Source organism: Pimephales promelas, chromosome 3 (genome assembly GCF_988280905.1).
Source record: "Pimephales promelas chromosome 3, fPimPro1.hap1.1, whole genome shotgun sequence".
Classification (NCBI taxonomy): domain Eukaryota; kingdom Metazoa; phylum Chordata; class Actinopteri; order Cypriniformes; family Leuciscidae; genus Pimephales; species Pimephales promelas.
The window spans coordinates 11,930,311-11,947,343 of record NC_142771.1 but is presented as its reverse complement, the minus strand read 5'-3'; the positions used below and the strand labels follow the sequence as shown (position 1 = coordinate 11,947,343).

The window sequence follows — 17,033 nt, the reverse complement described above, 5'->3', positions numbered from 1 at the left end:
TATATCTGAGTATATAATTCAATTGTGTTTTTATTATTGTGTTTATCATTTGTTTCTTTTGACAAAAGGAAACGGAATTTGCTTGCTAATGTAGTTGGCAGGTGCATCGAGGCTTCACTGAAGGTCAACGCGTGTCTCCTTCAGGTCGTCTGGAGGTCTTTCTTCTGTTTTAGCCCAGGTATGTTGAATTAATTAAAATACAATTAACCCTTTGATAAGATGGCCTTTACGAGTTTTCCTTCATCTGACATCTGGCATCTATTATGAATTAATTCAATTAGACAACAATGGGGCCCGACTACACCTTTATAAATTACCGTTGAACAATATAATTTTTCTCCTCGTTATTTGAGTTCGGAATTAGAATCTGTTTCACATGCAATTTTCCAATAACAAAATGAATTTGCCTTGTTCTTCGACTATAAAACATACATTTTACACCCATATTTTTAAATGCGAAGAGGGCAGCAAATCGTTTAGTTGATTGCATAAAGATTTGAAATATAGGCTAGCACCTGTTCACTTCTGCTAGACACTTTCATAATTGCAGAATTAGGGTTTACATTTTATTTTTGCGCCACTGTAGACTTCACATAAAAATAATCAGATTTATGGCATCACACAGAAAAAATATACCAAAACCTTAATTCGTGCATTGCTCGAGACGTCACCGTTTAACAAAAACTCTACACACTTCAAACACACACACACACACATCTCTCTCTCTCTCTCTTTCTCTCTCCGGTGAACGGTATAATCCCCTGCCGTTCCTGCATCTCTCCAAGCCCGTATTTAATTCCCTTAAACCCCCAGCTGCCGTTCTGGTTCCTCTGTGAACACGACAGACTGTGAAGCGCTCCCGGTTATTAATAATTCACCAGCCACTGCACGAATCCGTCCACAGATCAACCCGACCGTCCCGCACGGGCTACGCACGGCTAGCGCGATTATTTTGGCAACCACTCTCACATAGGCTGCTTAACATAGATTAATTAGTTATTCGAAACGTTCGTTTTGGCATAAAAGTCCACATTCCTCTCGCGCGTCGCGTGTGAATCCGCAATATTGCCCATAATGACGTCCTGTCCATAATAATTGATCGTGTAATCCATGCACTGAGGAGGAGGAGGAGGTCATGGAGATCAGGTCTCCAGTGAGATGGATGGAGACTGAGCACCAATTCACCCAGAGTCCGTGAGCTGAAACTGCGCAGGCTGAAAGTTGCTGTCGGTGGCGCACGCACGGCGCGAGCTCGACTGAAGCCACCGGACCGGAGAGACGCGCTCAAACCGGGGGGATTCGTACCAGAGGAGCGGCGTTGCTGAACTCGCTCTGGCCCCGACGCTTTCACGTTTCTTTGTATCTGCTGAGAGACAGAAACGCGCCGGCTGATCCCTGCGAAAGTTTCTGTGCGTAAAAGTTGGTCGTTTTCCGCGATCCACGGGCCCGTCCCGCAACCCGGTTCTTCTGCTTCCGGTATCAACGGGGAAAGACGACTCATTTGCTTTTCGTCTTCTACCGCGCTCCCTTTTTTTCAGGGCAAAGTTTTTTTTTTCTTCCTAAAGGAGTAAAATGGGTCTTTGAGACTGTTGGCAATATTCCCCGCTCCACAATGGTACGTGCTGTGTAAATCAACTTTGCTCTTTTTATTTCTGCTATAACATGCTGGTAAACGTGAAGAGAAGGGTTTAGATTGATTAAATGCCTAGAAATAACTGTCCCAGATGAATTTTGGGCGGTTTTAGTTTTAGCGCAAAAACTCTTGATGCACAACGACATGTGCAATAGTTCTCGGTCGCCTCGATGCACACAATGCCACTGTGTGTGTGTGTGTACTGCATAACGCTCTTTTATGGAAAATGCTTGAAGTTGTTCATGTTGATTGGGAAGTTAGTTTGAAACTGTGCAGAATGTTTTCCTGCAACTAATAAGTGCGATATGGGCGTAAACTGAATAAAAGAATGCATTATCAGTTTAACTTTGACCCTGTGGCACTCCAACTTTCCTCATCTCTGGTGTTCTGGATTCATCTCTTTTTATATGGCGGTGGATAATGAAGTGTTGTGTAGGATAATTAGCCTCCAGTTTACACGCTTTCCAGTGTTATTGGGATTACAGGCGACACATGCACATGTAACATGCCATTACTGAAATTGTTCCACTGCGCAAGCTTGTCACGGGACGACAGTCGCCGCCCACATGTCGTCTGTCAAAGAGAACAAAAGCTCTGAGGGGTTAAATATAGAACAATAGTGCTGGATGCAACTTATTTCGTGTCCATGAATGCTAACTTTTATTTAGGACTGCATAGTGGAGTGTCATATAGTCGTTGCATTGCATTTTGATAAGCACTGATTCATGCATTGCAATTGTTTTTCTTTTGCTTGCACATGTTGTCATTTTATATGTAAACACACTAACTTTTAAATAAGAATAATTGTAACAATAATAATGGGCAAAAGAGTTATGTATTGACTATAAATCCATATTTGGCTGATAACTGCACTAGAACCTTCATCAGCATATATTAGATATTGTCTAAAGACCCCTTTACTTCAAAAACGTTATAAGGAGACATTTCTTAAATTATTGCATTATATATTGGCATATGAAGAGACTAAAACCTTTAAATATTTATATAGTACAAGTATGTGTGTGTCCACTTGGCCGATTTGCACGAGTCAGTTTGAAAATCTACAGCTCAGTATTTAAAGTGCAATTTGTTTTTACAATTTCAGAAAAAAAATATGCATTGTCATGTCAGCTGTTATAATTAAATGATATAGTCTATTGATATGCTCTAGTGTTGTCATGATACTGGACTTTCCAAGTTTGATACAATATTTTGAAAAATCAGGGGGAGGCTTTATTTGAATCATAAACTACATTTACAAAAAAAAAAAAAAAAAAAAAAAAAAAGACGGGTACAACCAGTAATAAAATAAGAACATGTAAACAAACTGCAAACAATAGCTCAAATAAATACAACAGGATAAAGACACAAATGACATAAACAGTGTTTTAAGTTTGTCAGGTGGGTCTAATAGTAATACTCAGGTAAGACAAACTACAGAAATTAATCTAAAATAACACTAGATAGTTTTCATTGTAAAAATTAAATACAGATTAATGCTTACCATTTAAGCAACAAAGGTTATTGAGTCAAGAGCAGCGAGTGATTTCCTCAGAAAGCAGTAGGTTTATTAGGCTGCTGTCACTTTAAGAGTTAATGCAAGGATCCAATATATTGTTACACAAGTTGCGCTTTTAACTATAGATATCCATAATTAAGGCTAGATGTCTTACAGCGGAGTTTCTATCGTCATCACCGGCGGCCATCTTGTCACAGGCAAGCTGATGTAAGATGAGTGACAGCACGGACACAAATACTCTTATCTCGTTGAAATCTTGACGGATTTACAAACGGTTTGGTTTCTTACAAACGTTATTAATGTGGCTATAATTCTGGATGATTATTTATTTATACATTTATTATTCATAAGTATGCGGCAGAGTCATAACTAGGGTTGGGTATCGTTTGAATTTGAACGATTCTGATTCCGATTCCTTGTTTCGATTCCGGTTCCTAACGATTCTCGATTGCGATTCTTTTAAGAGGCAGGGTCAAAAAAATTTAGCTAACCTTGCTAACCAACGGCCTTTCTGAAGGAAATAATCCTTTCTGAAGGAAATACTCCTACTGTAAAAATACTCCTTTTGTCACAAATTTTGCATTTTGCCGAGATTTGGTTATTTTTAGAAAAGTGAAGCCACACTTTGGATCGCTGACGTAAGGTACTCATGTTCGACTCGCGTGGTTATGCCAACACTTCCGGTAGACGCTTCTTCGTTGGTGTTGTTCAGCGGTTTCTTCTTCCGCTCGGCGGACTGTGAATATCGAAACTAGGAATCGAAATTTTAACTTTTGAACGATTCCGGGAAAACGAAAGTTAGTCTCGGTTCCAATCGATACTCGATTCTCGATACCCAACCCTAGTCATAACTACATCTCTGACGTTTAACCAAACTATTTGAAAATCGGTAGAATTTTGAGCAATTTGTGGTTATTTAAAATGTACATGCACCATTGAAACACAATGTTACAAGTGAGCTAGCTGCCTGTGACAAGATGGCCGCCAGGTGCAGACGTCGACCTTCATTGGCCAGCAGCGTGGACGAGATATCTAGCCTTTATTGTGGATATCTATGCTTTCAACTATTACTACAAAACTGACTAGATGATAATATTTGACAAGATTGGCATTTTGACTTAATTTTGAATGCATATGACCATTTAAGCGCAATTTTCGACGGTGCGCGAAACCTGTGAGAAACACTAAAATGATGTGCAATACAAGCACTTTTCAACCAGAGAGAATGAGGCGAGTGAGTGACAGCAGGCGGGTGTGTGTCAATTTGCCGTCGGTGAGCAGAGAGAGTGATGCTATGTTTACACGGAAACGATTCTGAAGAGAAAACGCAAAAGTGGCGTTGCGTCATCACTTTTTATTCTGTGTTTAGACGAGCGTTTTGTGTGGGAAATCCGCGTGCAAATGGTGACGCAAAAGCATATGAAAATCAATGTAGTATGCAATTAAGGCGGCTGTGAGTGCATACTACAACAACACCAAGCTCGCGCGCCTGCGTACAACCTTCACTGTCAAGCAGACTTTGGCGTTTTTACCGTAACACGGGAACACGGCGGTGGAGCGTTTTTAAGATTTCCACTCTGGAGGGTAGTTTCACTTTTTTGCGTTTTTAAGCCTCAAAAACACAGTCGCCGTGTAAACGAAAGGCACATCCAATAAAATATTTTTACGTTTTCACCCGCGAGCGTTCTCGTGTAAGGGCCAACACACAGCTGGTGTGTATCGAAAACACTATATACTGTATATAGTCGTGTGTCCACCAAAGCGTTTTTCAACGCGTGTATGTTTTCAATTGTTTTCAATGGGAGTGCCGCATTTTTTAAACGCCATGAACGTAACGAGGCACTGAGCGTCTTTTTGTTCTCGATGTTCTTTCATCGAGATTTGCTACTGGTTATGCACATGTGCAGACAATTTTTTTAACAAAAGGTCAATTTTCATGTGTTATAATTAGGGTTGGGTATCGTTTGAATTTGAACGATTCCGATTCCGATTCCTTGTTTCGATTCCAGTTCCTAACGATTCTCGATTCCGATTCTTTTAAGAGGCAGGGTCAAAAAAGTTTAGCTAACCTTGCTAACCAACGGCCTTTCTGAAGGAAATAATCCTTTCTGAAGGAAATACTCCTTCTGTAAAAATACTCCTTTTGTCACAAATTTAGCATTTTGCCGAGATTTCGTTATTTTTAGAAAAATGAAGCCACACTTTGGATCGCCGACGTAAGGTACTCATGTTCGACTCGCGTGGTTATGCCAACACTTCCGGTAGACGCTTCTTCGTTGGTGTTGTTCAGCAGTTTCTTCTTCTGCTCGGTGGACTGTGAATATCGAAACTAGGAATCGAAATTTTAACTTTTGAACGATTCCGGGAAAAACGAAAAGTTAGTCTCGGTTCCAATCGATACTCGATTCTCGATACCCAACCCTAGTTATAATGTAATTTCCCTTTAAAAAATGCTAACTACCATATGAATATTTTTACGGTAACAAGAATAACTGAAAGTTTCAGCTATAAAGGAAAGATGTGTTTTGACAAGTCAAAGATGAATATTTGATGATAATTTTTACTTTCACGACGTTTTAAATATAAAAAGAGTAGTCTACAGTACAGTAGCTACTCATAACTTAATTCTATTATAATTGTATTTCATATAATATTAATTAACGTTTTCTGTGACAAATCGTCAGAACACCGGGCGCTAAGCTTTTTTTACAGGTCGCCGAGAGTTTAAAAATGTTCAACTTTGGATAAAAACGCAGCGCTCATCACTGTCACTTTTTACCCAGCCGTCCAATCACAGTGGAGGAGGGGCGGGACTAAACCACACCGACCAACTGTCACAACATTCTTGAACAAAATGGATGAAAAATATTTTTTTTGTATAAAACAAATTATCTGTGAAATCAGTTACAAGTAAACTGTGCTGCGGATATTCTGTATCATAGCAACGAAACATCTCAACGGAAAAAACCGCTGCGCTGCCAAAATGCTCTCAACAAGCGCCCAAAGCACGACATCTTCAGCAGAGCGTCTGGCGTTTTCAGCTGGATAAAAACGCTTTGGTGGACACATGGCCTATGTGTGTATTGGCCATCCCACTCTCTAGAATCAGTATCGGCATACAGAAAAAAAAAGAATACTGAATTAAAATACAAAATAACAGCAAAAGCCATCAATCTTAAAAGTATTTGGAGACTTTTTGTGGCATGTCTTTTAAATAATGAGGTAGGTCTGCACACACACAGCCATTTCTTTGAGTTTTTAGGTTTTTATTTATAGGACAGGCATGATGATATTTGCATCCCTGACACGTGCAGCTCTTTCAAAACGAAAAACACAAGGAACTCGCCGTTAAATATCATATCGGCCGGATTTGCAGGTCTTCAGGACATCTGTTCGGTGTTAGCTCGACTCTAACCTCAGATAGCTCGGTTTTTACTTCTCACCAGACAGGCCACAAGAAGCCGATCTGAGGAGACATCAAGCTATTGGCAATCAACTAAAGCACATTACCCAGGTGTCCTCATTTCAGAGTCTAAACGTTCAGCTAATTTATGCATCGGCCTTCTTTATTTTCAACTCGCCGCACACATAGTTTTCAGTTCTCCTCCACTTTGACTGGCTTCGGAATCCGGATTATATTTGATTGCATGACTGATGCAATATAGGCTTGGACTTGTTGATGATTTCCAGATGGGCCTGAATATCAGCACATTAATGTGGATAATTATTTGTTTACCCGCTCTCTTAAATGGCACCAACCCAAATAGGCCAGTGTAGAAAGAAACGAGGGAATCTATTCAAAGCTGACTCCACATGGGATTCACGTCTTCTCTTAAAAAAAAAACTATTTAATTAAGCTTCCAAACTACAATCAAATATACGGCGCTAGATAGTCGACAGCTATTTGCATTGATGCTCAATCCATCAAACAGCGACAGAAATGCATCTGGGTTATACTTTGATGACAGTTGGAATGAAGATAAGTTTTACAATAGCAATCAAGGCATCCTATAGTTTGTTAAACAAAAAGGTTTTTATGTTGACTGCAAACTTGGAAGCAGAATACTGTACGTCTTTGACATTAAAATCCTTTATTTTGCAGTCAGTGTTTGATTTGTTTATTGAGAGAGTGGATATATTGATGTTAGTATAGCAATTATAACAATTGAAATTGAAATGTTTTGGAAATGAACATGCATGTGTGCCAAGTGTTACTGCCCCCTCTGGTGAAGTGGTGTTAGTTCACCTGTCAACTGGACTTGATCTTATGACCAATCAACATTATGACCAAGTCATTTGACACAGATGTCTCTGAATTATTGGCTGTTGGTTTTGGCTTTTTTTTCTATTGCAAGCCAATGATGTGATGGTAATGAAACGCTGGTTATCTGCATGTTGTCATGTCCATCGGTTTCATTGTCATAACTGCAAAACCAGTCATAATGATTAGTAGCATATATCTAGCCCTACATTAGTCTGACATCAAATAGCATTTTAAGACGTCAGTACCTGCACAAAGCTAACGGTTACAAATCATTTTAATGCAAAAATCTAGTCAAATTTAATAACCGGTCTGAGACAGTTCAGTGAAGGATTCATCAGACTTAATCAAATAACTCATCAGTAAAAGAACAGACTCACAAGAGACATTTATTGAGGAGTTACACTAACCCACGTTATTTTTTGATCTAGGCTGCAAAAAAAAGTCATTTGTTCAACAATCGAATGCAAGCCTTGAAAATGCAATGCATTAAAATACAAGCACTGAAAATGAAATGTTTTTTTTTTCAATTAGTGCAATACAACATGCTTGTTAGTTTCAAATACATTTGTCATTATTTTACGTCCATGGGACCACACTGCTTGCTCTTATATTTTTTCATTCACCAAGAAAAGAACCAGAAGAGTAATTTGGTAATTAAGAGTAATTCACTGGTTGCACTTGCAACTTTGAATCACTAAAAAGAACGGGTCCATATGAGTCATTTGTTCAGAACTCGAACTACACTGGTCACACTTTACGTTTTTGAATCACTAAAAAGAAATGACTCATGCGAGTCATTTATTCGGAACTCGAACTACACTGGTCACACTTTACGTTTTTGAATCACTAAAAAGAAATGACTCATGCGAGTCATTTATTCGGAACTCGAACTACACTGGTCACACTTTACGTTTTTGAATCACTAAAAAGAACTGGTTCATATGAGTCCTTTGCTCAGAACTCGAACTGCACTGGTCACACTTTACGTTTTTGAATCACTAAAAAGAACCAGTTCATACGAGTCATTTATTCGCAACTCGAACTACACTGGTCAAACTTTACGTTTTTGAATCACTATAAATAACCAGCTTATATGAGTAATTTGTATGAGAATTTGACTACACTGCTTGCGCTTTGTTTTTGAATCACTAAAAAGAACTGACTCATACGAGTCATTTGTTCAAGAATCGGACTACACTTGTGTAGCGGGTCGAGTAGGCACTCCAAGTGGGATTCAAACCAGCCTTTCCGGGATGGGAGACGGGTGCATTAAAAGCACGGGACATGTCAAAGAACTAGCGGCGACGAAAAAAATCGTAAATATCAGTCTACATCAGCAGGTATCAATAGTCTATTTTCGTCATTCAAAAAGGGAAACCGAAACTAGGACCGCATATAGTACAGCTCTTGCTTACATTGTTGAATTTCAATCTCTCTGATCTTCCTTCATTCCAGTCGGCTCATGTATTATGCAAATATTTGTGCATTCGAATGCTCAAGATGACGTAAAATTATATCAGCCTTCTGTCTGTACAGTCTTGACTTCTTTGCTCACTTTCATCACTTTTGCTTTCAATATCGTGCACTGACTTGTTCTCTAAACAGAACAGCCAATCAGAGCTCTCTCTCTCTCTCTCACTGACGCCAATTCAACATTCCGAATCAGCACCCGATTAAAAACGGCGTCTGATAAGAGCCAACAGAGTGGAAAACACAGAAAAACCTATGCCAACCAATGCTCTAAAACGTCTCGACATTGCCCAAAAGATTGCCCACCGGCTTGGTGTGTCTCGGCCTAAAGAACGCACATCTCCAGCATCAGTCACCAGTTGCGCCTCTTGAGACCAGGGGAGTGAGGTTTACTCACACAGCTCTTACTGACTGCCTCCCTTAAACTGGTCAAGCTTTGTTTTTCAATTACTAAAAAGAACCGGCTCGCAAGAGTAATGCTGAAGCGGCGCGTCAATAATATCGACGCTTCAACGTCGTAGTAAGTCGACACTTCTGTATTTATTTATTTATTTTTTGCACGTTCCCCGCGGTACAGTTTGCCACACACACGTGGGAGACCGAATCATTGCAGAATAGAGGACGAAGACAACTAGAAGGGAATGTGCTTTCCATTAAATGAATCACGCACAGTAAACAAACCCTTTACAAAAAATAATTTTTGCAATTTAGACGCACAAACTGGGTGCCGATACAAGCTCGGGCAGATTTGGCTTGAATTCGTTGATATTCGGACGTGGCGCCGCGCTCACTGTTACAAAAAAAGGCATGCACACAGCCAAACGAAATTGAGTCTTCCCGGTCTTGCGCACCCAACGCGTCATTTTTGCCACGTGCACCTTCGCGTCCAATTAGTCGACTAATCGATAAAATAATCGTCCAAACTAATCGTTTAGTTAATAATCGTTTACCCCAGCCCTATGCAAGAGTTGTTTGACAATTTAGACTGGTCATGACTATGTTGTTTTTAGTTTGCTGTCTGCATTGCATTCAATGCAGACAGCAAACTCGCAATCACAACCAATATTTTTAGAATATTACACTTTTTTTAAAAGCCGCTGATATAGGCCTAATTTTCTTTTTGCTGTGGCGCAGATTCAACAGAAGGACAATCGCCGCTGTGATTCTTAAATACAGGGCTGGTTTTGAAAGAACATCCGTGGAGAAAGATGCCTTTTGTGTCCAGATGGTGTAGTTACGACATCTACCAGCAGGGGCTTAACTCTAACCATACTGTGAGTAGTCGTATAACTTGTTCTGCACTGTTTGTTCTACTACATCCATGAATAACTGTAAGAGGAACTCAGAGCACCCACCAATCAAAACACTCGGCATCAAGGTAGAGGATTTTGTGTGGGCATGACAAAGTGTATGTAATTATTTTTAATGTCACTCTCCTTCCTTTAACGTTAACGAGCCATTTACTAAAAATATCTTGTATTGAGATTTTTAAAGTGGTAAAATAATGATTCATCCTGTTTAATAGCTCATAATCAGACACGACTGTGCAGACAGAATCAATGTTTAGTGGCGAAAACAAACAATAAGCAATCTAACAGCCCACCCTCCTCCTCAGGTTCATTATTACTGCTGTTCCTCGCTCATTTCGCTCTCGCGGCTCCTCTAGAGATGGAGGTATGAAATATCACATTTTCCCAGCATTTCTCCCTGAAGTGGCCCTGGCACGCGTTCACACGGCATACATTTCTGCTTTCATATATTTCCCCCTCTCACCGCTTTTAAAAAACAAATCCCCTCCCTCCCTCGCCGGGCTTTGATGTGTCTGCCGCGTTACCTGGGTTTGTAGAGCGCTAGCAGTTGTGTAGAAGTTCTGTCGCATGTCAGTTTCTCTTATCTGTGAACACATGAATTGGGATGTAAAAAGGTGTATATCATTATATTAATTGTGGTGTTGTTGGTGTTTGTAGTTCGCATATGCCAAAACATGTCCAGGTCACGTTTTAAACCAAAATGTAAAGAAAAAAAAGCATATAGCTGTTTATATTTATTCATGCATGAAGCAAATCTGATTTTCAAGAGCTGTCTGTAACATCACTAAAGAATCGGGAGCAAATCTGGTACAATCAGCCGTTTAAACAGACATGTCGCACACTTTTATTATGATTGCTACACTATTCCCATTTGCTATTATGTGTATGATGCTTCATATCAGGGCAGTTTTGAGATCCCCTGTGAGCAAACAGGCCCATCATTGCACATTAGCAGACATTTTGAATCGTTCGGCTCTAAATATGTTTGTGTTGATACTCAAGAGTTAATTATGACGGGCCTAGGGGACCGGTTCGCTTAGGGCTGGCCATATGGATCGGGCATATGCTGCGTATATATAGAAAAGGGTGGCATGTTTAATTGACGCAGTTCCACGCTCCATAAACATCCACAGCGAGGGAGAAAGAGGACAGATCTACAGGGAACTACATCAAACAATCAGCGGAGACTCAAACAAGCCGTCTTACTTTAAAGTGTGAAGGCAAACCGAGCGGAAGAGAGCGACTCATCCGTCTCGTTGTTTCTCTGTCCATCACTTTTAGAAAAGCCGTTTGACATGAATAAAAAAGTATGTTTTCATATATTATGATATAGCAGTGAAAATCCCAAACCCTCTTTTGGAGACTATAAACATTAGGAGACTGTTTCTACACATTCTGAAAGTTTAACAAGCAGTTGAGTTCTCGTTCTTCAGTTTGTTTAGTTAATCGCTTTGACTTATGTGTTGTGAAGAGAGAGAGAGAGAGAGAGCGAGCGTATGCAACCTTTCATTGCTGTGGATATGAATAGCTGGTGTTGCAGCCACATTTTGGTTAGCCAGTGTCTGGGATCTATTATAGTATCGTGTGCGCACACACACATCTTTGCGTCTGTTATTTTAGTGCTGCATGTATTTTTATAGGAGTGTGTTTTAGAGACAGGTTTAATCCAGGGAATGTGTGCAGCAGAGTTTGCTTGCTCTGAAATACAGTATATATGTCTTTCTCTTGAGGACAACGGGAATTCTCCATGTCTGGGACGCTTCTTTAGAGGTTAAGGGACGGCTTTTTAGAAATATTAGATAACTTTAACTTCAAAAATGTACAGTATATACTGTACAGGCTACATTTACATGTATAATATATGTGATGTGTTGTATTTATAATCATAATGATTATTATAATAAATATTTTTAAATCAATCCATCCATCACAATTAATATATGAAATATATTCACATCCATACACCCACCCACCCATCCACCCATCCATCCATCCACCCATCCATCCATCCATCCATCCATCCATACATCCATACATCCATTCCCTCATCCATCCATCCATCCACCCATCTGTTCCTTCATCCATCCATCCATACACCCATCTGTTCCTTCATCCATCCATCCATCCATCCACCCATCTGTTCCTTCATCCATCCATCCATCCATCCACCCATCTGTTCCTTCATCCATCCATCCATACACCCATCCATTCCCTTATCCACCTATCCATCCATCATCCATCCATCCATCCATCCATCCACCCATCTGTTCCTTCATCCATCCACCCATCCATACCCTCATCCACCCATCGATCCATCCATCCACCCATCCATTCCCTCATCCACCCATCCATTCCCTCATCTATTTATCCATCCATCCATAAATCCACCCATCCATCCATCCATCCACCACCCATCTATCCATCCATCCATAAACCCACCCACCCACACATATATCCATCCATCCATCCATAAACCCACCCACCCACACATATATCCATCAATACATCCATCCATAAACCAACCCACCCACACATATATCCATCAATACATCCATCCATAAACCAACCCACCCACACATATATCCATCCATCCATCCACCCATCCGTTCCCTCATCCATCCATCCATCCATCCCCTCATCCATCCATTTATCCATAAACCCACCCACACATATACATCCACCCATCCATCCATCCATCCATCCATCCATCCATCCATCCATCCATCCATCCATCCACCCATCCATCCATCCACCCATCCATTCCCTCATCCACCCATCTACCATCCATCCATCCGTCCATCCATCCATAAACCCACCCACCCACACATATATCCATCCATCCATCCATAAACCCACCCACCCACACATATATCCATCAATCCATCCATCCATAAACCAACCCACCCACACATATATCCATCCATCCATCCATCCATCCACCCATCCGTTCCCTCATCCATCCATCCATCCATCCATCCATTCCCTCATCCATCCATTTATCCATAAACCCACCCACACATATACATCCACCCATCCATCCATCCATCCATCCACCCATCCATTCCCTCATCCACCCATCCATTCCCTCATCCACCCATCCATTCCCTCATCCATCCATCTACCATCCATCCATCCATCCATAAACCCACCCACCCACACATATATCCATCCACCCACCTATCTGTTCTCTCATCCATCCATCCATCCATCTATCCATCCATCCATCCATTCCTGCATCCATCCATTTATCCATAAACCCACCCACACATATATACAACCACCCACCCATCCATCCATCCATCCATCAATCCATAAACCCACCCACCCACACATCCATCCATCCATCCCAATAAGTCGTATTTCGTTGATTCTGGAACAACATTCCTGCCCAAAAACATAGTCCAAACCCTACCCTACCCTTAACCCTAACCCTATCCATAACTCATCCATAAAACAAGAATGATATGAACTTGACATAATATAAACCTGCCCCTCAAATCTGATCAGTTGATTGGAATATTGTTCCAGGATCAACAAAGATGTCAATCCAGGAACATGTTGTACTTTGTGAAATCACATTCACCGTTACATATATTTGTGATGAAATATATTATTATAAAGCCAAACAAAGTATGTGGTCAGTTTCAGTTCTTACTTTTTTTTTATAAACTTGATGAATCATGGTTTGTTCATGAAAACATTTATATGCAGATTGCACACAAAATTGAGCATGCTCATGTTTAATGAATGAATGAGACCCAATGTCTAGAGCTGTGCTCATTCGCCCAGACACCAAAATCTGCAGTCAACACTCAGATTTCCTAATGTAAACATTTCTCATCAAAATCAAATGGTCTGAGCTGAGCTATTCTCACTACGTCAGTGTGACTCCCATTTCTATCTATTTGATTCCTTAGGAGACAAAGCTAATACTTCAGATCTCAGTTAAGTCTTATTATAGAAGTCTAATAGTCTTACTTTTTGTTTACTACTTAATCACTTTTACTTTTAAATCAACTGGTATTGACCTCTTGCCCCGTAATGCCGACGTGTGAACAGACTTCGCTTTTGCCCCCGGCTTTGCTGTGTGATTCAACATCGTCCCACTAATGGATAAATTGGAATGGGGGCTTATTCAGTTCCGCACATCCAGTCGGTGCACCTCCCAGCATACAAATGAACTGGGATGAATGGACACGACACTCTGAGAAGAAAAAAAACACCTTGGCGGTCGTGTCGGGAGAAAGAGTCGCTGTGTGAGGGGTTTGTGCTGAATAAGTCACGGATATACTGGGAAGTCAGGAGGTGTGAACGGGAACCAGTTTGGAGAGTGTGTTCTGACTGTGCACAGCATGCAGAGCTGAAATTATTTAAGATGAAACCCGCTGGTAACAGGCGCACGAGTCCAACGCTGCACATGGGCGGCGGAAAGTTGGGCCAAGATGCGTTCTGTCACAAACTTTCAGAATCGAGATTCGAATCTTTCTGACGATAACCTGTGGTGTTTGCACATGCTAACACACTGTGTGAAGGGGGCTCAGCTGTTTCAATCTTACTAGCTCAAGTGATAAGAGTCCACCTTCAAATGTCTGTGATATATAGGCTACATATATGTGTATGTGTATAATGTGATTTTAAAATGAGAGAAATAATACATTTTATGTTTATGTGCTTAAAATTAAATATGTGTAATATTTATGATAGTTTATATACATAAAAAAAACTAAATATACTGTATGTAATATAAAAATGGTACATGATGAGTTAAAATTTATGTGATTATTTATTTATTTCCATTTTTTTAAATTTCCAAATTAGGGCTGGGCAATGATTAATCACATCCAAAATTAAAGTTTGTGTTTACAAATTATATTTGTAGATAGTGTGTATAATTATTTTATATAAATATAAATATAAATACACACACATGCATGTATATATTTAAGAAATATTTGCATGTATATACTTTGTATTTATACATTATTAATATTATGTATAAATATGAATATTTAATATATTTAGAACACATTTTTCTTAAATATATACATGCATGTGTGTGTATTTATATATACAAAATAATTATACGCAGTGCACCCACATATTATGTAAACACAAACTTTTATTTTGGATGCGATTAATCGTGATTAATCGTTGCCCAGCCCTAGTCCAAATATTATTATTGTTAATGTAATATATTAGGGCTGTGCAACGATTAATCACATCCAAAATAAAAGTTTGTGTTTGCATAATATATGTGTGTGTATACTGTGTATAATTATTTTGTATAAATAGATATGCCTGTATATATTTATGTTTGCATGTATTTACTCTGTATATTTATACATAATTTATATTATATATAAATATAAATATTTTTTTAAAATATATACATGTGTATTTATATATACAAAATAATTATACACAGTACACACATATATTATGTAAACACAAACTTTTATCTTGGATGGGATTAATCGTTGCACAGCCTTTAAACATAAATGTATATGTAGCCTATACACTGCAAAAAAAATATTGTTGGTTTAACTTAAAAAATTTAGTAAGTTGATTGAACTGGAAAAAGTGAGTTAATACAATGAAGGAGATTGATTTAATCATCAGAAACTTAAAATAATAAGTTATCTGAACTAAATAGATTATTTAAGTTTATTTGACAAAAGAAAAAATTTTGTGATAACAAATCTTGAAAATATTTTTTACAATATATGTTTTTTTTAATATTTATAGCCTAAATCAATTATTTTATCTTAATGCTTAAAATGAAATATATACATTTTATATATATTTTTTATATTTATGTATATTTATTTATTGTATTAATTTTAAAAATTAAATATATACATATGAGTTTTAAAATATTTATGTGATTTATTTATTTCAGAGTTCAAATGTCAGTCGGTTAAAAAGTTTTGAAGTCTTTAAGTTCCACAAAGGGCTTTTCTTGTTAAATTAAATAAATAAAATAAAACTATATATGATTTGAGTTTTAAGAAGCCAGAAACCAACCCACTGATCTGCAAGACCTTATAATAGGATAAAGAACTTTATGAAAGAACAACATAGCATCTCAACAACCCTCTAAAATAGCTGTTAAGTGTAAAAAGCAGCAACAGTATTATGATACATAACTGATATAATTATGTTATCATTATGTTTCAGGCCACCGAACCGTTCCTGGTGAATGAAGACCCGTCCAGAGGTCCTGGGATACCAGAGTGCTTCGTCGTGTCTGATTCCTACAGGGTACGTCTCCATACTACTCCATTATTCCTTCAGCATTGTTATTGATGTTGTGTAGAGTCAAAACCATAACCATGATTATTATTTCCATACGCACATATGCATATGCAGTAAAGCACTGTAAAAAAAAAAATCCTGCAAAAACAGCAAGTCTCATAATTTTACCGGAGCGCTGTTTTCTTGTGGGAAATGAAAATTATAACCTGCATACTTCAATAAAATGAGAAGTATACATGAGGGTAAGACTGCGAGGAAGGGAGGGCGAAAGCAGAAAGAAGTGCAGCTTTTAAAATTCCACCCAGCGAGCGAGCTGGATTTACAGCGATGGGAGTGAAATAAAATGGCCATAAAAAAAGAAGGGCGGGACGGAGAGATGGAGAGATGGGAAGGGGAGTCTGTGGATGACTGAAAATGAGACTGTTAATGAGCTGGGAGCCGGTTTTCTATTCCTCGTTTCCAGCGGATTGCTTTTGCCAAAGTTTTGAAAAAAAAAAATCTGGGTTGCTCCGGCGTCTCTGAAAGCAGGATTTCGCAGAAATGGAGGGAAAAATGATGAAACGTGATTGGCTGACAGGACAG

At 39.0% G+C, this 17,033-nt stretch overlaps 1 protein-coding gene across 7 annotated transcripts in view; it reads left to right on the top strand.

Moving 5' to 3' along the window:
• Window positions 1-17,033, top strand: part of nfixb (nuclear factor I/Xb) — a 189,341-nt gene that overhangs the window by 14,100 nt on the left and 158,208 nt on the right. For 5 of the 7 annotated variants that reach the window (XM_089128248.1, XM_089128247.1, XM_089128252.1 and 2 more), the window contains one exon: window positions 16,374-16,457. In XM_089128248.1, coding sequence (XP_088984374.1) covers window positions 16,374-16,457 — 84 coding nt within the window. Of the gene's footprint in view, window positions 1-765; window positions 1,616-10,020; window positions 10,161-16,373; window positions 16,458-17,033 lie in introns of those variants that run through there. The other 2 variants (XM_089128249.1, XM_089128251.1) reach the window with 2 other exon arrangements.